The following is a 21,902-nucleotide window of genomic DNA, read 5'->3' on the forward strand; positions in this document are numbered from 1 at the left end:
TCATTGTAAAGAGTGATTGATGGTGCTGAAAATGAAAGATTCCCAAGGTATCGCAAAACTAAAACCATCGAAATCATAAAGGAAAAGGAGGTGAACAAGGGCAGCGTGATGGGTAATATATAAGTGAGAAGCCTGGCAAAAGTAAGTAGAAACAATGTCAGACTAAGCTACGGAAAGCCAAGCCACCAACCAACGCTCCCAAGTCGAGATACCCTGAACTAAAATAGTAGACAAAGAGCTTCTGTATTATTATTGAAAATCCACAGCCTAGTCATTCGACTGGGTCAGGAATTCAATGAATGAATCGCAATACTCATTTTACACAATTTTTGGTTTAATAATATCCACCGATTATTCATTTAATAAGGCGAGGATAGGAATTGTGTCGGCTGTCGAAGCCTGTCGCACTCGTCTGGGGCAGTGATTAATGACTGACAGATGAGAAACGAAATAATATTAGTGTGTGTTGCTGGAATGAAAGATGACAGGGAAAATCGGAGTACCCAGAGATAAACTTGTCCCGTCTTCGCTTTGTCCAGCACAAATCTCACATGGAGTGACCGTGACTTACACCATGGAACCCAGCGGTGAGAGGCCGACGCGTTGCCGCCAGAGCCACGGAGACTCCCTATTATTACTACAGAAGTAAAACTAGGAACCTTTCAGCGCCAGGAGAGAATACTAGTGTCAATGGAAAAAAACTACGTAATTACCTAGACTCTACATAGAGAAAGCTTCCTGGATTTCAAAGTAAAAAGCAGGAAAAGTATGAAGAATTTAGAACAGAAAGAGAGTTAGGCGAGAAATGTGGTTTATGTGACGTGCGAAAGGAAAAAGTAAATGGAAATAATACGAGAAGAGAATGCATCTAAACTCGAGTTTGAATCGCAATACTCATTTTACACAATTTTTGGTATAATAATATCCACCGATTATTCATTTAATAAGGCAATTAAAACATACAAGGGGCCCCTGATCACCTCACGCTCGAAAGTTGAGAGCCCCTGGTGGTGATGGTGGTTATTGTTTTAAGAGTAAGTTCAACTAGGCAACCATCCTCTATTAACACTAATCAGAGGGAAGAAATGGAAGGGATCGAGCACTTAGAAAAATCAAATTATCGCCCAAAGAAAGATAAAGGCCACAAAAGGCGTGAAAATGAAAGATCCCTCCCTTAGGCATCGAACGTTCGAAAGCCGTCGGGGTCGGAAAAGAACAAGAGTTGACCAAGGGAGGTCGGATAGGATAGATGAAAGTGAGGAGCCTGGCACAAGTAAGTGGGAGCAATACTAGGACTCGGATTCCGGCGCGCGCTTCGTTAACATTTCACGTGTATTATATTATAATTAAACGTTAACGAAGTGGCAAGCGAGCGCGCAGCTCAGAGGATAGTGCCAGAGTCTAGGCATCTAGGGATCATTGGTTCAAAACCCCCGTGGGTGGGGCTGTAGAGTAACACCTACGGTATACCCTGTCTGTCTTACGGCGCGACTAAAAGCGGTCTCAGGGACTCTGAACTTGGGAGCGTGGTTTGGCGATCACGGGACCTTGGCTGAGTCCTAGCATTGCTTCCACTTACTTGTGCCAGGCTTCTCACTTTCATCTATCCTATCCGACCTCCCTTGGTCAACTCATGTTCTTTTCCGACCTAGATGGTATTAGGTATTTAGGCATAAGGAGTCTTTCACTTTCACGCCCTTCGTGGCCTTTGTCTTTCTTTCGCCGATACCTTCATTTTTGGAAGTGTTGGCCCCTTCCATTTCTCCCCCTCTGATTAATGTTAACAGAGGATAATTGCCCAGTTGTACTTCCTCTTAAACCAATCACCACCACCACCACCTCCACCACCACCACCACCACCACCACCACCTCACCGGTTCAAGTCCAGCTGTGCACATGAATTTCTTTCTCTTTCTTGTCCTTATGCTTCATTCTGCTTATATTCTATGCAAGAATATCTGTCACAGTTCAAAAGTTGGGAACAAAAATTGTAAAAAACTAGGTAGGAAATGGAACGTGTAATTTTGCTTTGAAATAGAAATTTTCAAAACTTAACATCAAGCTTCAATGTGCCATTTATTTTCAACATTATGTTGTATGTCATGAACTATGAACATAATTTACAATACAATTTGTACAATAAATCACCTACAATGATCAACATTTGGTAAGCTTTTCTCACTCTAAACATTTATGTTTGTCAATATTTTATTTTATTTTATTTTATTTTATATATTTAGAGATATCAACAATTCTAAGAGCCTACCAAAACACATTTCTGAACCAGCATACAGGAGTCCTACTAAACTTAGAATAAACTTAGTATTAAACACACAGAAGTAGTCTCTTCCGAACACATATCACCGAGTCACAGTCAGTGAAGATTACTGACTAGAAAGTTGATAATTATTCTTTATAAAGCTTACCAAAAACATAAACAAAATATCACAACTACCGTATTTCATAATTTGAAAGTCAGAAATTACAAACAAATTTCATTTGTACTACAAAATCAGATTTCTGCAGACATAAGTGATATAATTATTTTTTTTCATTTAAAAAACAGGAAAGGTAAATACCACAAAAAGGGGACATTTACCACTTAAATCTTAGCTAAACAATTGTAATGCATTACTGTGATATGTTTTCGAATAATTTCTCTTCTTTGAAATCACTGTCTATGTATCTGAAATAGATATAGCAGAACACTAAAAGTACGTGAAATTATCATTAGTCCTATTATGAAATGTCACTATTACAATGAATTGTTTCAAAAAGCACATTCAAACTTTCAATGACATTATGGTTTATTTAAGAACAAAAAATCAAAGACAAAATTACCCTGATGTCACATCAAGCTGCATATATTGGAAATTAAAAAGCATCAGTGGAATAGATCATCCAGGCAAAATTTAATGTAAACTTTGAAGAATCACTCAAGTATTTTGGCAAATATTCCCGATACGGGAAAAATAATTTAATGGTGCAAAAATGCACCATAATGTAGTGGACGTGTTGCAAGAGAGTAGCACTTAATCCAACTGCTAACATGCTGACAACAAGGATACATGTTCCTCACAATAGGAAACATTACTTATGAGAAATTAAGAACAGTGTAAAGGAAGAAGGAAAACTTTCTCACACACAAAAATGATATAGGAAATCACAACCTAACAAATATACCAATATTTGTTCAATATTGATTATATTTGTATTACAGATATCCTTCTTAGCAATATTAATTCCATACTCCATGACAATTACTTAATGAGAATTTTTTTTCTATATATTGACAGTACATACAGATATTCATGATATACTCTTAAAATAATATTTTCAACAGCATAAAAGGAAAACTGTTAAGCATTATGATTAATTCATAAATTTAAGAATTTAAAACTCTAAACATCTTGAATGGGAAAAATACTGTACCCACCCTTACCACTTGGAGTAACTGTTACCTGAATCTGCATGATTTAACAGTGCGGTAAGAAGTAATTCTCCAGAATGAACACAATATATATATAATTTTAAAAGTATTCTGGAAGGAAATGCAAATCATGACTTATATGCCTGTTAAGAAGTACATAGTCTACTCTCTCAGAACTGGACGGCCAATGGAATATACCAAAGAAGAAAAGGTATAACATCCTTAAAGAAATGGAAAAATGTTATATGCTTAGAACATACTTCCTCCACAATCCCAAAAACTGACTAAACTCACAGGGCAATATCACAATGAGCAGATCTTCTCAATGGAACTAGTAGAAATATTCTCTACACATGAGACTGGAGCATTACTTGGAAAGAGGTAATATACCAATTTTTTTTTCACCATCGTCATGTAGAGTAATTCCCAATTCACGCAATACTGAAGAGTCAATAGTCCCGAGCTTTGTCATGGAAGCAATCACAGCCTGGTTATCTTTATTACCTTCACACAAGTTACGGCAGGCTAGTACAACCCACTGGATTATTACTGACTATAGTTAAGGATACATATCATCAGCAAACAAGAAAACAACAGTCTTTCAAACGCACAAGAAAGAGCACAAGGAAGTGACACTACAACATACCAGTACTATACTCAACATATATTATATATTATAATGGTCTGCCTTATCAGTACTCACTTGTAACAAATTATTATTATTCACATAAAGGTACATGTTTTGGGACTTTTCCAATCCCTGCACCAGCCAATTATACAATGTCAACATAACATAACAAAGAAATTTTCCACTCTGTATTACAATATTCCACTTCGGTTTTCTTTTTCAAGTGGAATGTAAAATTTATGTAAATATAATAGATTTTCAGCTATGGGAAAATGTATGATGAACTCAAACCATAAATTCATGAATGTTGATCAAGATCTAAAAATCTTTAAAATGGTTAATAAGAGCTCTTTGCTCAATATCACTGAAAAAGGTTTCATCCACCTGGATCAATACTTTAATCCCAATTTCAACCTTAACGAGATATTAGAAAAACCAAACCCATTACTTGATCCATTAATTCCTATTTTTCAATAAAAAAGAAATTAAGTAGGCCTACTCTAAACCTCCTTTTAAATTTTTCTCCAAATTCCCTCCAGCAATCACCCACCATTCCACATCCCTCAGCCCCACCTACACAGTAGTAGTCTCTTCCGAACACATATCACTGAGTCACAGTCAGATTACCGACTCTTCCTCCGCCCATCTACAACTCAGCTCAATTCTATTTCTTTGCTTCTGCTGTTTCAACTTTTTCAATGATCCATATTGGAATCAAATGACCATCTCAACACTTTTCCATGAACATTATTCTGTTCACACTTGTTTCAGCTGAAGTGAATTAAGGAAGATTCTTCAAGTGCTGGTATTTTAAGTGTTTCACCTGGTCTTTTGTGAAGTGCATTCTTCAAATTGGAAGAAAACTTTGAGAACTTTCACAAGACATGTGGTCCTGATGAGTGTTTAACATTCAACGCTTTACCTGTCTTGCACCGAATATCAACAACACGCTTGCTTCATAAATTTTATCTGTTATAATTCATGTCTTGCCTTAAATTTAATAATTTTGATTCATGATGGTCTCTATCAAGACCACAACTAGTTTCATCAAATATATGTTTTTTAGGTTACAATAAATTGCATTGAATAGGTGGAAACCTTTAGCTTTTGTTTTACATTATATTGCTCTTCAGTATGGAATAATATGAAATTTATTACCTATGATTGGAGGCAGAACTCAACAATAACTCTTGACGATGACTTGTTACATGATTTACCAGATTTATCTGATGATGACAGTGATTTAGACCCATGTTTTGATCCAAATCAGCCTTCAACATCCGGATTACAACACAAGAATGATGCTCGCAGTGAGCACCAAAACAGTGATAGTAGTGCTGAAGTTAGATCTTGCATGACTAATAACACTGACAGACGTGTGCTGAGTGACTAGGACAGTTCAAGTTCAGATGAAAATAATGACCATGCTAACTGGATGAAGATACTGGAAGAAAGTAAGCCACAGTTCTCTCACAGGTTTTTCCTTCATGGAATCCCCAGGATCTAAGTAGTGCCCTTCACATGATTCAAAACCAGTGGCTTATTTTAATTAGTTTTTTTACAGCTAGCCTCTTCTGACTTATGGTTACAGAGAGAAATAGGTATTCAAAGAAATGTACTGCATCCCAGAAAATCTATCTTTTTCCATCAAGCAGACTTCACTCCTGGATTTCTGTGACAGTGACAGAGATGAGGGCCTTTGTTATTTTTCTGTTGAGTATGAGCTTGAACGGGAAACCGACAATCAAGTCATACTGGTGTGCCAATTCTTTGCAAAGTTCTCCCTGGTTTCGGTAAATGTTCACTAGAACTAGATTTGAATCAATACTTAGCTTCTTCCATATATAGTTGACAATAGTAAGTTGGCCAAGAACAATGAACCAAATTATGATCCATGCGGTAAATTTCAACCTTTAGTAAATCATGTGAACGATCTTTTCAAATACTTTTACAGACCTCGCCAGCAAATATCAGATGACGAAAGCTTGATAAGTAGCAAAAGTTATACTTGACTGTTGCAACATATTCTAAATAAATATCACCACAAGAGGGGTATCAAACTTGGGGTTTTCTGTGATTCAATTTCAAACTAATGTATGAATTTCCATTGTTATAAAGGAGCAAAATCAATGGAAGATAAACAATACGGACTTAAAGAAAAAGGCTTAGGTTACACTGTGGTTGTAAGTTATTAAATTAGTGCAGCCTTCTAAGCAAAGATTACCACATATTCACAGGTAACTTATTTTCAAATGTTCCTCTTACTGGGTACCTTTATACTGAAGGTACATTTTTTACCGGCACTCTGAGACATAATAGGAAAGGTATTCCAGGAGAATTGACACAAAATATTGATGCAGGAAAGAAGGTATACATGAGGAAAGGCAACATTGTCGGTTTGGCTTACAAGGAGAAGAAATCCCAGAAATTCCCTGCAATTTTACTGCCCATAAACATAGAAATAAACGATCAAGAGAAGATAAAAGGGAAGCATGGGCAAGAAACTGTAACAGTGAAACCAAGAATGATCTGTGACTATAATACGATTATGGGAGGAATTGACACGAATGATATGATGCTGTATAGTTATCTCGATGAGCAGTGTACGATACAATATTGGAAGAAAGTGCATTGAAAGCGTACATCTTATATAAAGAAAACTGTACTAAACATGGTTTCGATGATGATGATGCTTGTTGTTTAAAGGGGCCAAACATCTAGGTCATCAGCCCCTAATGGTACGAAATGTAATGACAATTTAAAAGTCCAAAATCATCCACTGACCAGAATTCGAAATGTGAGGAATGAATGAATGAATTGATGGATATGAATTTAAAACAATCAGTGGATCCAATCCACAATGCCCCATATTCCCAGAAACTAGCGTTAAACAATAGTATTACTGACCAAGGGACTGCTTCTAAAGCTGAATCGATGATGCTTGTAGTCTAAAGGAGCCCAAAATCCAAGTCATTGGCCTCTCATAATGGTACTTAGCAGCAGGAAAGTAGAACCATGGTATTTGTCATGCTGCGGTACTAATTACACAGACTTGCGGTATTCCACACATTACGATACTACTCGCAGGTAATGTAATGTGCACATGTAACACAGAACTATGGTGTTTCTCACATTGTGGCACCATTTACAGGCAACGCAAACCTATGGTGTTCCTCACATAGGTGTACTAATCACAGGGACTCATACTGTCCCGTGGTGTTCCTCACATAGCGGGTACTAATCATAGGCTTGGCAGATCAACGGTGTCACTCACCCATGGTGTCGCTCATATAGTTGTACTAATCATCATCATCATCATCATCATCATCATCATCATCATCATCATCATCATCATCATCAATGTCCCACTCCAGTCGCCTGGGTGTGGTTAACAAGCCTCCTCCACTCCTTTCTGTCCTTCCACTTTTCCTGCTCCATTACACTAATCACAGGTACTGTAAAACCCACCCTGATTCACACACTGTCGCTACTAATCACAAACCTATTATGTATCTAACATAGTGGTACAACACGCAAATAAAAGCGACCCATGGTGTTCCCTGCATGATGGTGTACTAATTACAAGTAGTCTCATGGTTCAAATTCGATCATCCCTTGGTCGCCCCTTTTAGTCGCCTCTTATGACAGGCAGGGGATATGGTGGGTGTATTCTTCGTCTGTGTTTGGTCCGTGAGAGCTATTTTATTTTGCTCAAGTCCGCCGGCAAGTCGGTTAGGACCCCCCTATCCGCCACCTGGGATGCGCCACATGGGAGTATCACCTCTCCCCCTGCTATGCCAGCATAGTTGGTTCGTGGCAAACATAGTATCATGCCAAGGTTCTTGTCCCAATAATTGATGATGGTCTGAGAAATGGTTCCAGATGAAAAAGAAATCAGCATCCATTATGCCTTCAAATGATGATTTTCGAAGACCTATAGAACTTGCTAAACTCCCTGGAAGAAAAGAAAAGACAGAAGGGGTTAGGAAAAGATCCAGAACTGTGTGTACCAAATGCCAAGAGAGATGCCATGGTGTGTGCATTCCAAAATATATTTGTAAATAAATTTTTGTAAGTGTGGAAAAGAAATGGAAACATTTTTGGGTCAGTTTCAGTGTGTTATACTGTAGGTGTGTATTGGTGTTATTCAGAGGTTCTGGATTTGTATCTACAAAGTGTAGGCAAACAATGTGTGCTTACTGCTGTGCTGGGATTTTTTAGAGTTCAGATCAAGTGGACAATAACAATATTTTGTTAATTTCAAACCGAAACCCAAACATTTTTGTGATAACACAGAAAATAAAGTATGGAACATAAATAAAAGTATGGAATGTAAATAATGCATTTGTCATGGACAAATTTTGCTTACTTCAGAAGCTAGAGATACTTCATTTCAACATTTAACAAACATTTTTAGTGTTAGGTATATAAAATATTGTTTATTTTAAAATATTAATTTTATTCAAACTGCCCCCATTTATTACACGTCATAAGAAAAAGGGCTATTTTCTCAAGATTTTGAAAAAGAGAATCGTGAAGAAACCTTTATTACAGCCTAAGTTACAGGTTTCTGAAAGGAGATGTGAAAAATATGCCTCGAATGACTTGGTCTTCTTCACCATACCACATGCTATACAGCTGGTCGTCTTAAGCATGCCCTCCTTGAATATACCCAGTCCTAAAGAGGTTGAAGACTAAATTATCATAAAAACTAAGATATTTTATTTAAGTAAGATTCTAGTGTGTTTTAATATGTATGTGTATCTTTGCTGTCCGAGATTGTTCATTTTTATGGCTGAAGATGTCTCTAAAGAGACAAAACATATACCAATAATCCATTTATGTTGTTCTGAATTGAATAAAATAAACATAGTATTGTACAGGTGGAATTTCTTCAAAGATCCATAATACTTGAACTGTAACAAATCGATTACTTGAGGGACACCTCCTAGCCAAACATCTTGTAGCGTTCATGCCACTAACTCTGAATCACTGCCATCTGCGGCTTCAGGTCAAGCTACAGCTCATTGGAGGGCAGAATGGAGATCTGTTGTGTTCCCAGATGAAAGCCGTTTGTGTCTTAGTGCCAGTGATGGCCACAGGTTGGTAAGGAGGAGGACAGGTGAGCGCTTGGAACCAAGAAGTCTGCAGCGCCGACACACTGGGTCTATTTCTTTTGACAGCAGGAGCACTCTCGTCTTTATCGCAAGATTTGTACATCAGACTGGTGATGGAACTGGCTGTGCTGCCATTCACTCATATTATACATGGGGGTGTTTTCCAACATGGATAACACTTATCCTCATACCACTGCTGTCACCAAATGTGCTCTACGGAGTGTAGACCGGTTGTCTTGCCCTACAAGATCACCAGACCTATCACCTACTGAGGATGTATGGGACATTATGGGACGGCAAAGCCAGCGTCATCTATTACCAGCATTAATCATTGCTGCTCTGACTGATGGCACGTGTACGATGCAAAGCATGTTTGCATGCTCTACATGTCACACGTCCTCTTGCGGATACTTGAACCTGTGACCTGGAAACTTTAGTCAAATTATTATGTTACCTAGACAACTGCTTAGCTTAAACTGCATTCCTTTAATGTCTTCTTGGTGTTGGGATTCCATTTTCTGTCAATGTATATATATTCTGTTCTAGTGGTTAAGTAAGAGAGGATCTTGAGCTCTAACTTTGCAAAGGAAATATCTAAACTATCAATCAATCAATCAATCAATCAATCAATCAATCAATCAATCAATCAATCAATCAATCAATCAATCAATCAATCAATCAATCAATCAATCAATCAATCAATCAATCAATCAATCAATCAGCTTAACAGATCAAAGAAGCTTTAATCTAAATTATTATTATTATTATTATTATTATTATTATTATTATTCATTTCCTGGGGACTCAAATATCAGTCTTGCTTTCTAATTGAGATCATGGTCTTCAAGCTACAAAATCGAGCTTCCAGACAAGTGTGCAAGCTGTCCTTTCACTTCTAGATGACGTTCTGAAATGGTAGCACTTACCGTTGAGAGAAAATAAAACTGCTCATGAAGATAGAAGAAAATAAATTGCAGTATGGCAGATAAAAGTCAAAACCGAGTGCAACAAAGGGAATTATGTCAACCTTCATCAAAATTTTCTATTAAAGGATACATGGATTTCTTGCATCAATATTGCAGCAATCAAGTAAGATGGGGATACAGTCCAACTCACGAACCTGAAAAAAGAAATGCATGTTTCATCATTACATTCTCTACAAACACTTGGTACGGTTTACAGCAATACAGAACAGCAAAAAAACACATAAAACATGCTACTCCATTAGAACGACCAAGAGCAGAAGTAAGTTCACAAATATAATCATGTTAATATACAGTAAAATAGGATTAAATACCAGCATTAATCATTGCTGCTTTGACTGACCAAGTGTAAGAGGCATGGAACTCATTCCACAAAATGACAAGCATGCGCAAGAAGACATGTAACATGGTGATACTGTAAATTAATAATCACTGTAGTTGCCACGATTTTGAATGCAAGCATGCAAACATGCATTGCATTGGACAAGTGGGATGAGTTCCACGCATGTTACACTTGGTCAGTCAAAGCAGCAATGATTAATGCAGGTATTTAATCCTAGAGGAAGCGACTAATGCTAAAGAAGTATTACAATTTAAATATGATAACAATGATATTTACAATAAGATACAAAAGTTGAAAACTAGAAAAGCAGCTGGAATTGATAAGATTTCTGGGGATATACTAAAGACAATGGGTTGGGATATAGTACAATATCTGAAATACTTATTTGATTATTGTATGCATGAAGGAGCTATACCAAATGAATGGAGAGCTGCTATAGTAGCCCCTTATTTTATTTTATGAAATACTTCCTCTCATGCAGAGGCTGCCTTGCGACAAAGTATACTTTTACATTTATATTTAGAAGAGAAACAGATATTCTGTAGTACTTGAGAAATGTTGAAGGTAACCTAATTGTAACAGTGATTCCTTAGAATTATCAGTGAGCCCCTTAAGGCTACGATGGCAATCTCCCGTAACGTAACTGGCAGAGACATCTGTTTCCAGAAATTAGCGGCAAAAGCGGGAATCGTTCCCCTTGCTCCAATCATCAGACCTACTATGTCGATTTCCTCTAACTGGTATTTCTCCCTGTAGTAAGGAATTGTTGGAAAGTATATATTCCTCTTCTCTAGGTTAACATCTGAGGGCTGTGACTTATGGCTTTCAAAGCGAATTGTGGGGTCGATGATGTAACCTCTCTTCTTATTCTTGAAAGCAATGATGTCAATCCTTCTGTGGCTTCCATTGTTCGCTAAGCCATGAACCTCTTCAAATACCTGGAAACCATGCTCTTTTAGCATCGCCGCAATTAACGAGCGGATGTTATGATGACGCGTATTCCTTAAAAGTTCACCATGAGGACAAGATCACAGAACATGCGCAAGAGTTTCAATCTCCTTGAGGCAGCGCCTACAAAGGGAATCATTCTGAAATCTTCCTGGTACCGATCTAACTGCTGAAATGTTTGCTGTCATCTTAATTTCTTCACGCCATTCACTACATGATAAGCCTTGATGGTCTCAAATCCAGGAGTTGGCAGGAGTGTATTCATTGTACAAACATACACCTCTTCCTTTCTGCTGTAAGTTGCACCACTCACTGAATGCCCTTTCTCTCAGTACTCTTCTCACTTTCCTGGCATCTGTTATCTCTAGACGTGGATGTACTAAATTGTCGGATGGAGGGACATTGAGGGATTGTAGTGAGAGAGTTATTTCTTCTTTCAGATTTCTTGTAGCACGTATGTATTCGTCACCTGAACTTAATAGTACCTTACAGATGTTAATGTGCTGAAGATGAGCTTCCCAAGTGGTGCAGAAGAGTCCCAACCCCTTATATTTTTTCTCAGTGTAGACCATTCCATTAGGAATGTCTGCAGGTATTTGAAGAATTTCCTTAAGAGCACTTCGAATTAGTATGTCTGTATCAGCAAGGAACTTTTTCGGAATCTTCTCTGGCTTGATAGTTTGGAACGGGTATATGAGAGATGGGCATATAACTGTGTTTATTACTTTAAATTTCTGGTCAGCCTGTAATAGTGGAGAAGAAACCAATTTCTCCATTTTATTCTGTAATTTTTTAAGCTCCTGTGTAGGTTGAAAAATTATTTCATTTGAAAAGTTAACTCCCAAATAGCGGATTGTTTCCCCACGTTGCAAACTCGATATATTATAGCTCTTAAATTCAGCTGGGTCTTCGATTAACTTTCCGCGTTTGATGCAGATTGCCGTAGATTTCACTGGGTTGATATAAAGCCCTATTTCATGAAATCTCCTTGTGACTATTTCCGAGAGCTCAAGTGCTGCTGTTCGACTATTTCCTATGACAACCATGTCATCAGCAAAACCCATGATCGTTAAAGGTGGAAGATGTGGTACTAAAGAAAGGGTGATAAGACATAAAGCTGAAAATTACAGGCCAGTAAGTTTGACATGCATTGCATGTAAGCTTTGGGAAGGCATTCTTTCTGATTACATTAGACATGTTTGCGAAATTAATAACTGGTTCGATAGAAGTCAATTCGGTTTTAAGAAAGGTTATTCCACTGATGCTCAACTTGTAGGATTCCAGCAAGATATAGCAGATATTTTGGATTCTGGAGGTCAAATGGTCTGTATCACGATTGACTTGTCTAAAGCATTTGATAAGGTGGATCATGGGAGACTACTGGCAAAAATGAGTGCAATTGGACTAGAAAAAAAAGTGACTGAATGGGTTGCTATATTTCTAGAAAACAGATCTCAGAGAATTAGAATAGGTGAAGCTTTATCTGACCTTGTAATAATTAAGAGGGGAATTTCCTCAAGGCAGTATTATTGGACCTTTATGTTTTCTTATATATATAAATGATATGAGTAAAGAAGTGGAATCAGATATAAGGCTTTTTGCAGATGATGTTATTCTGTAAATATGTTACAGGACTGTGAGCAACTGCAAAATGACCTCGATAATGTTGCGAGATGGACAATGGTATGATGATAAACGGGGTTAACAGTTAGGTTGTGAGTTTCACAAATAGGAAAAGTCCTCTCAGTTTTAATTACTGCATTATGGGGTTCACTGAAAGTACCTAGGTGTTAATATAAGGAAAGATCTTCATTGGGGGTAATCACATAAATATGGTTTTAAATGAAGGGTACAGATTTCTGCACCTGGTTATAAGGGTATTTAGGGGTTGTAGTAGGGATATAAAGGAGAGGGCATATAAGTCTCTGGTAAGACCCCAACCAGAGTATGGTTCCAGTGTATGGAACCTTCATCAGGATTACTTGATTCAAAAACAGGACAAAATCCAAAGAAAAGCAGCTCAATTTGTTCTGAGTGATTTCTGACAGAAGAGTAGCAGTACAAAAATGTTGCAAATTCTGGGCTGGGAAGACTTGGGAGAAAGAAGACGAGCTGCTCGACTAAGTGATATGTTGATAAAGATGTTGATTCCCATAGGGAAGGCAGGGAAGGCAGGGATGACCCCAGCTTCAAGATTTTACTCTTTGCAACATTGCTCACAGGAGCAACTGCTGCCTTAGGCATACCGATCTTCACAAGTATTGCTTGAGTAAACGACTAACTTGATAGATTATGTGCTATCACACTGAAGTCTAGCGTCTTGGCAGGTCTATTCAATGAATTAAACTTGCGGCGCGCTCGCAGGTAGGAAAGACTATCCAGTGTCTTTATCTCCTGGATCATCATCTCGTTGGGATTAAGTGGACAGTTTCTATCTCGAGAATGAAGACCAAGGCAGTTAGTGCACCTGTTCGGAAGTGTGCACTCTTCCATGCTATTAGCTTGTCTTCCACATGTACTACACACAGAGTGATTCGAACAACGAGATGCCATGTGTCCGAACCTTTTATACTGATAGCACCGCATGGAAGACGGGATGTACGGTCTCACATCGCAACGATAGATTGTTACCTTGACTTTTTCTGTTAACAATGATAACTTGAAAGAGACTATGAAGGTACCGGTGGCAACGTCTTCACCGTTGACATTGCGCGTAATGCGCCAGACTTGTGTCACGCGACGGTTCTTCATGTCTTCAATCAACTCATTTTTAGTGTTCAAGATGAGATCCCAAGGTGGTTGTTCCCCTGGGGGAATCAAATGTTAAAGACTTGGGTGGAGGACCACACTAGACAGGCTTAGAATATTTCCGGCCATGCCCGACAAATCCTCCCCGAATGCCATTCCCTCCGATAGGGGCCTCTGTAGCCGAACCAAACAGCCAAGGCAATACTCACCAGGTCGTAGCAGGTATTCGCCCGGGTGTCGTATCCCCGCCAACAGGTGAGACGCCGAGCGGTGAGTGGAATCACCTGATGGCTAACAACAGTACTAAAAACGAGAAGGATATAAGATGGTAATTTATAGGCGTTAGGTAGGTTTGTTATTAAGAGTTGAAACTCATATGATTTCCTATATATATGTGTGTATACTGACAGATGGTGTACAAAGAATATACACGTATAATTGAAGTCGGTCACTTAGCGTGACGTACAGGAACTAGCCTTCCTCAGAACGGCTACTCCAAGTAAATGCAAGTGAATTCTAAAACATTAGAGTACCACTGAAATGCTAAAGCGATGTAATAACAGAGTATGGTGGAGTCTCACAGAGATTCCTCAAGCTTTAAGTTGCCGACTACGATAAAACCCAGAAGAACTAGGGCTTAAGTCGAGAATCAAAGTATGAATGATGAATACCAAGTGTTAGCACCACCGTTCAACTTGATCTACTAAGAAATATTCTAAGTAACGAGACTTCTTGGAGAATCGATCGCGATTCCCTGACGTGAGTGGAAGGCAAGGCTTCCAAAGCGAAGACTAACGCAATAAGACGCTTGTTCCTTAAATTACATACGTATTTAAAGGAACTAGCAATTGATATGAGGGTCCCCCTCCTCTTAGATAAAGCCTTTCTGGTTTTCCATTGGTTCTACTACCTCCCCCATGTATCGCAACTCCCACGCTATGCACGTGGCAATATTTATTATCAATAACTTGACTTCTCGCCCTTAACCCTATCCTCATAACATAACTCCCCCATTTCTAATACTTATCATAAACATGATTCTCCATCCCGTATCACTTAATTGGGTGGCCCATTAATTTTAAGTATGGGATCCTTCAAACTACCCCCTTTCTTGCTACCTCCAGACGTTATGATGTGACCATTTAGATTGTCCGTATCGGCTACCTCGTAAGACCTCCTGAACTCACAAGACTCTGTTTTTAACTTCATTCGTTATTACCCCAACACATGGCTGCTTAGACAGCACGTCCAATGGATTGAGTTTTCAAAGTAATCACTATGTACTACTTATATTATGTAATGCTTCTTGATGGAGGTTCGTGTTCCTGCCCTCCAATGTTGGACGATGCCTAATACGGGCTGACTGAGGTAATGAGCACTAGAACTCCTTTCCTCAAATCACCCGCAATAGCATGATCCCGTAGCTATAGTTTAAAAAAATAATATGCTCTTCTGGAATTTGGCTGTGCGGTGACCTGCGTTTCAGGCGGATGCTACTGCTGGGTACATGGCGCCCCCACCCGACGGGTGGGGGATACCGTCTGGGCTTTCGAGTGTAGTCGTACATGTAAGAAGCCCCTCCCCAAGCAGCACACACGTCAAATTTTGATTCAGTCTACAACCAAACCTCAAGAAAAAGAAATTAAAAAAGAGGGGACCGATGGCTACATGACCCTTTTAGTCTTCTTCTACGATAGACAGGAATTATCTGTGAATGTATTCAGACTCTCCCATCCACAGGGAATACAATTCATGGGTCCAAAGCCACAATTCATTTCCGCGCATAGGCCGCCCTTTTCAGTCGCCTCTTACGACAGGCGTGGCACACCGTGTGTATATTCTTTGTCTGCGTACCCCATCCACATGGGGTCCTTAGCAGGTAAAATATAGTAAGGCACAAAAAAGCAGCTTTCTGGGATAACAAAATCATCTATAGCGTATGTTCAGTATTAAGTCGATCGATGCCACTGTCAATGAGACATCTACTGATCATGGATAGGGATGACACAATTATTTCAAAATAATGACGAATACAGCCCGTTCATCGAGTAGGTCTAATAATAAAGTACCGGTAATCGATAACATTCACAAATTTGTCTTAATTGAAACATTGTATCATTATGAGCTGCGCCTATTTTTCTCGAACACATGCAACCTGCTAGGAATGTTTCGTCTCTTCTTCGTATCTTACGCAGCATCTTAACAGCAATATCCCGAAATGGGTTTCCCCGTTTAATGCGAATACCATACAAGAGGCAGGAAGAGAGGCCCATCTCAAAAACACCGTACTCTTTATGTAGAACGGAGTCCAATTCTCTAAATCATGTTTACGGAATGCTACAGTACTGTACAAACCATATCCACTCCTATAGCTGTCGCTAGAGAACTGTGTATAGCTGAGACGGGCAACACGTACCCAGCGGCATTCAAAGAGTTCGGCAAACGTTTGATCTCCCTGGCCACTCACTTGCCTAGCAGGGGGTGATTTATGACGGCAGTGGGCTTTAAAACGGAAGTTCACATTCCCCTTCAGAAATCCTCACAGCTCTGTTGCCAATGCACCTCTTGTTAAATAGAGGTCAGTCTCTTTTTTTCAGCTCAGACAATGCACACTTGCTTTGTTCGCTGTTTGAAAGTTTTGGATTATTTCTTTGCTTCGTTAATTAATATTTGTGAAGTGTGTTGCTTTTCACTTCGCTTCATGCAGTAATGTGGAGACCGAGGGAATCATACCTAGAAATTATACAACCGGGGAGAATGGCCAGTACCTCGCCCAGGCGGCCTTACCTGCTATGCTGAACAGGGGCCTTGGTGGGGGATGGGAAGATTGGAAGGGATAGGCAAGGAAGAAGGAAGGAAGCGGCCGTGGCCCTAAGTTACGTACCATCCCTGCATTTGCCTGGAGAAGAGGGAAAACACGGAAAACCACTTCCAGGATGGCTGGCGTGGGAATCGAACCCACCTCTACTCAGTTAACCTCCCGAGGCTGAGTGGACTCCGTTCCAGCCCTCGTACCACTTTTCAAATTTCGTGGCAGAGCCGGGAATCGAATGCGGGCCTCCGGGGATGGCAGCTAATCACACTAACCACTACACTATAGAGGCGGACAATTATTTTTATTATTATTATTATTATTATTATTATTATTATTATTATCCCAGTCCCTAGTTCGTGATTTTACTTTTCCTTTGCCGGGCGAGTTGGCCGTGCGGTTAGGGGCGCGCAGCTGTGAGCCTGCATCGGGGAGATAATGGGTTCAAGCCCCACCGTCGGCAGCTCTGAAGATGGTTCTCCGTGGTTTCCCATTTTCACACCCGGCAAATGCTGCGGAAGTACCTTAATTAAGGTTACCGGCACTTCCTTCCCACTCCTAGGCCTTTCCTAGCCCATCGTCGCCATTACACCTATCTGTAACGGCGCGACATAAAACAAATTGTAAATAATTGTTATACTTTTCCTTTCTTTACTGAAAGCGAGACACTGATATTAGCAGCACAGAATGAATATTTTAATAGGCTTACTTTGGTATCAATTTAAGTTTAGTCTTTGTCGAGTTTATTTGCCAATTCCTTCTTCCTGTTTTTTCTTTCTTTCTTTCTTTCTTTCTTTCTTTCTTTCAACATCTGCGACCACTGCACGTGTTAAACACGAAACAAATTATTCTGCAATATCGGTTTGTGCTGTGGTTCATGATCAAGTTTTTATATTTATATTTTGACTTTAGAATAAATTAAATGTTAACATGTTTAAATAATCGACGCAAAATATGACAACCTTGCTTTTGACAGCGCTCACTTGCCTTTTAAACGACACGCGCCCCTTGTGTCCAGGGGAAAGAAACCGACTGACAACCCTCATTATCACTAGGGCGGGCAAACTGACAACTCTCATTATTACCAGGGTGGGCCAAGTTTTGAGATCAGAGTACACCGCGTGGGTATGCGTTGAGCGTCAGGACTATATCTGACTGATCCAAGAGGCCATTTTCTTTTGATTGAAAAGGGCGGTTGCGGTATCATAGAAGACGTGGTAAGTTAGGACTGAGTACAGACATGTCAATTCACCGCTATTTTGTACAGTCTCATCACATCTAAATTCATAGAAATATTTTCTTCACATCATTGTGTAATCTATGGCACGTACATGCTGTACGGTAGATGTGATAGCTTACGCCATGTAATTACTACCGTTAGAGCGTTCAGTAAAGGCTTAAAACCGGGCCATAAGGCTGTAACACATCAGTAAATTCTCGAAACGAGAACTTTTGCTGTCCTCGTTAATACAGAGTTATAGTGCTTACATTTTTACGCTTAAATTAGCTGCATGGGATTATAAACGGAAGATATAGGCTACCTGGCTGCTCGGAGCAGTGAGGATTCGAACTCTCCCTCACTCCTGCCTTTCTTATTTTCATTTCGAACTCGGGTAGGCATCCTTTACGAAGACTTAACTTTCCGAAGTCTCAGATATCTTTATAAGTACGTTATAACTTACAATAAAGTGGACATAATAGTATCGTAACGTAGGCACCGTCTAAGGACAAAAGCATTGTAAATCCCACTCTCAACATTATGCTGCACTCATTCAACTAAGCACAGTAATAGGTACCGGTACATACTCCACGCATAGGGAACGGTTGCAGCTATCTGAGCTTAAGAGAGACATGATTCTTCATAATTCTTCAACACACGGTAGCTGAGGCCATATTATTATTATTATTATTATTATTATTATTATTATTATTATTATTATTATTATTATTATTATTATTATTATTATTATTATTATTATTATTATTATTATTATCTACTGACTAAATAGTCAAAATGGAGTAGCTTCATTCTAAGCCAATGTAGCAGATGTTTCGAGACTTCCGCTTACACCAAAAGCATGATGAGATAGTGGCCCATGTTCTTGTCCGGTTTGTAGCAAGACAAACCTGTCTGCACATTCGATTCATAGGTCTTTAATAGACAACCACTATGTATTCGAGTAATGATTTCGCGGATATATTACGCTACAGAGAAGCAAAACGTAATGCATGGGAAGCATGACCCTTATGCCAAAATAGATTTCTTCAGCGAAGACCACAAACTGCGGATACGTTTCCAAGGACTGAAAGACTCTGTGTGGAAAGATATTCGTTGGAAGGGACCTGTTCGCAGCGCTCCACAGATAACGAAGATCCAACTGAGAACAACTCGCATACCACCTTACAAGCCATTCCACATAATTTGTACAAGCAAGCATTGACGAGTACCTCGAATGTGAAATGTGATCAAAATTGCCATTGATTTTTGATATTGCGGCTCCCAGGGGATTGGAATAAATGCATACAAATGTTCTGCCAGCTCCGGGTTCGAAGCTCCGAACACAAAGCTTAAGATTGGTCGTTAACAACCGCGGCCACGAAGAAGTCTGATGTGATTGCTCCTTTACCACAACATTTCAGTATCAACCTAGTTTCTGATCAGCATGGAGCAGTCCTCTTATACGCGTAACACGTTTATATGCGTTCGTTCATTATTATCTCCTTACTGCTGGTTTATCAACAACGCATACATGTATTTCGAGCTTATTATCCGTCGACAGGGAAAACGTTTTCACGTGGGTTATAAACTGCGGGGTTACATAGATCCGAAGAAATAGAGGCAGCTGATCCACCCCGTATAATGTCTGAGGTTCTAAACGTACACAAACCCTGAGCTTAGTGAGCAAGGAAAAAGTAATCCAGAGGTGTTAAAGTTTTTTTTTTTTTTTTTTTTTTTTACTACTGCAGTCGAAATTTTCTTTTGAAGAGGCGGAGCAAAGTTCTCTGCGAAAAGTAGAGAGTTTCACCTTGTTTTCTTGACACGGCATAAGCCCAAAAGCCTATATCCTGTCTACAAGTACAGGCCGTGAAAGCATCAATGTTAACATTAGTGTTTTTTTTATTTTGCTTTACGTCTGAAGGCGACGATGGGACAGGAAAGAGCTACGAGTGGGAAGGAGTCGACCGTGGCCTTCATTAAGATACAGCCCCATCATTTGCTTGGCGTGAAAATGGGAAACCACGGAAAACAACCTGCAAGGCTGCCAACAGTGGGGTTCGAACGCACTATCTCCCGAATGCAAGCTAACAGCTACGTGACCTAAACTGCGTAGCCATTCGCTCGGTTGTTAGGGAATAAATCTGTAACGTTGGCCATGTAATCTTCAGGTAACTGTAGTATTTTTTAAGTCTTCTGATTTTAGACGTATGTTTTTCATTGGACATTTTAAGCCCCCCACCCCATGAAGCTCCTTTCCTTGTCGTCCTTCTCTTCAAAAGTGCATCACTACCCATCCTTTCACCATTACCGGCTTTCTATCACCATCATCTTCATCATACAGCATGAGGATGTACACACTCAGAGCATGAGAAATGTTTTGTATATTATTCACTAGTTGATCGTTTAAACAACCCCTATGAACAAGCAGAATTCTATTCAGCAGATAGATCGTCTAATAGGATGAAAATAATGGAGAACATGGAAGTGTTCGACTCACGCTACCATTCATCTACACATCGAACCCATTGCAAACTGTCAGTTCTGGATGGCGGAAAATATTGTAAATAAACCTCCAGGCATTCCTGCAAATTTTCCTTTTTTTTGGTGTGTGTGTGTGTGTGTGTGTGTGTGTGTGTGTGTGTTGGAGCTAACTTTCATTTGAACTTTTAATTAAAATAGATGTTTTCATAACGAATAAGCCAATTTCACCTTTGAAGCCAACGATGTAGCAGTGTTGAAAACATGGATCTCCCGAATTCTTTGAACTTGCCTAACATTGCGCTGTGTCACTAATAATGATGATATTGGCTTTACGTCCCACTAACTACTTTTACGGTTTTTTGGAGAGCCGAGGTGCCGGAATTTAGTCCCGCAGGAGTTCTTTTACGTGCCGGTCAATCTACCGACATGAGACTGACGTATTTGAGCACCTTCAAATACCACCGGACTGAGCCAAGATCGAACCTGCTAAGTTGGGGTCAAAAGGCCAGCGCCTCAACTATCTGAGCCACTCAGCCCGGCCGTTGTGTTGCTAACTGGGTGGAAGAACACTTGCAGTTTTATGGTAGATGAGTGGAAAGAAAATCTGTGGGCCAGTCGCGTACACACTGACTCAGGATGCTTGATCGGTTATCCCATGGCTTAGCTCAGGACAATGATAAAAGTTGCCTACGCCTAAGGATTAGATACGTGAGGAAACTTGGCTAATAACCTATTGAAATTCAGTATACAAACCCGATTTCAAGTCGATACCTCGCATTGTTAACGAGAACATTGCTTAATTTGGATATATACATTTTATATATTAGTAAATGAGACGGTACATGCAGTTATTTCTCTACAGTCCTACTAGTGGAAATTCTTTTCACAAACAAGTTGCCCTCTCCACTATAAAATGCTGAAGAGACTTAATGAAACACAATATTCATCCCACACATTAAAATAAGCGGCAATAAATGAACAAAATAAAAACAGCTGTTATAGAGCTATAAATTTTCAGAATCTTGCCTCTTGACAAATTAAGCCCTACCTTTAACGGTTCCGGATAAGTTCGTTGTAAGCCGTATCTTAAATGACAGGAAAAAATTATAAACGCATTCGTAGGCGAACTGTAGGCCCATTATGAAGAAACCACAACTTGGCCGAGTCGGCCGATATTATAATTAGCGCTGCCT

At 39.4% G+C, this 21,902-nt stretch overlaps 1 protein-coding gene across 1 annotated transcript in view; it reads right to left on the bottom strand.

The window, feature by feature from the left end:
* Positions 1-2,057: 2,057 nt before the first annotated feature.
* Positions 2,058-21,902, bottom strand: part of LOC136871873 (ataxin-10) — a 109,412-nt gene continuing 89,567 nt past the window's right edge. The window contains exons 6-7 of the mRNA XM_067145529.2: positions 10,232-10,295; positions 2,058-3,979 (exon numbers count right to left, since the gene is read on the bottom strand). Of these exons, the coding sequence (XP_067001630.2) occupies positions 3,798-3,979; positions 10,232-10,295 (246 nt within the window). The 3' untranslated portion in view covers positions 2,058-3,797. The remainder of the gene's footprint in view (positions 3,980-10,231; positions 10,296-21,902) is intronic.

The sequence above is a fragment of the Anabrus simplex genome, chromosome 4 (genome assembly GCF_040414725.1).
Source record: "Anabrus simplex isolate iqAnaSimp1 chromosome 4, ASM4041472v1, whole genome shotgun sequence".
Lineage (NCBI taxonomy): Eukaryota > Metazoa > Arthropoda > Insecta > Orthoptera > Tettigoniidae > Anabrus > Anabrus simplex.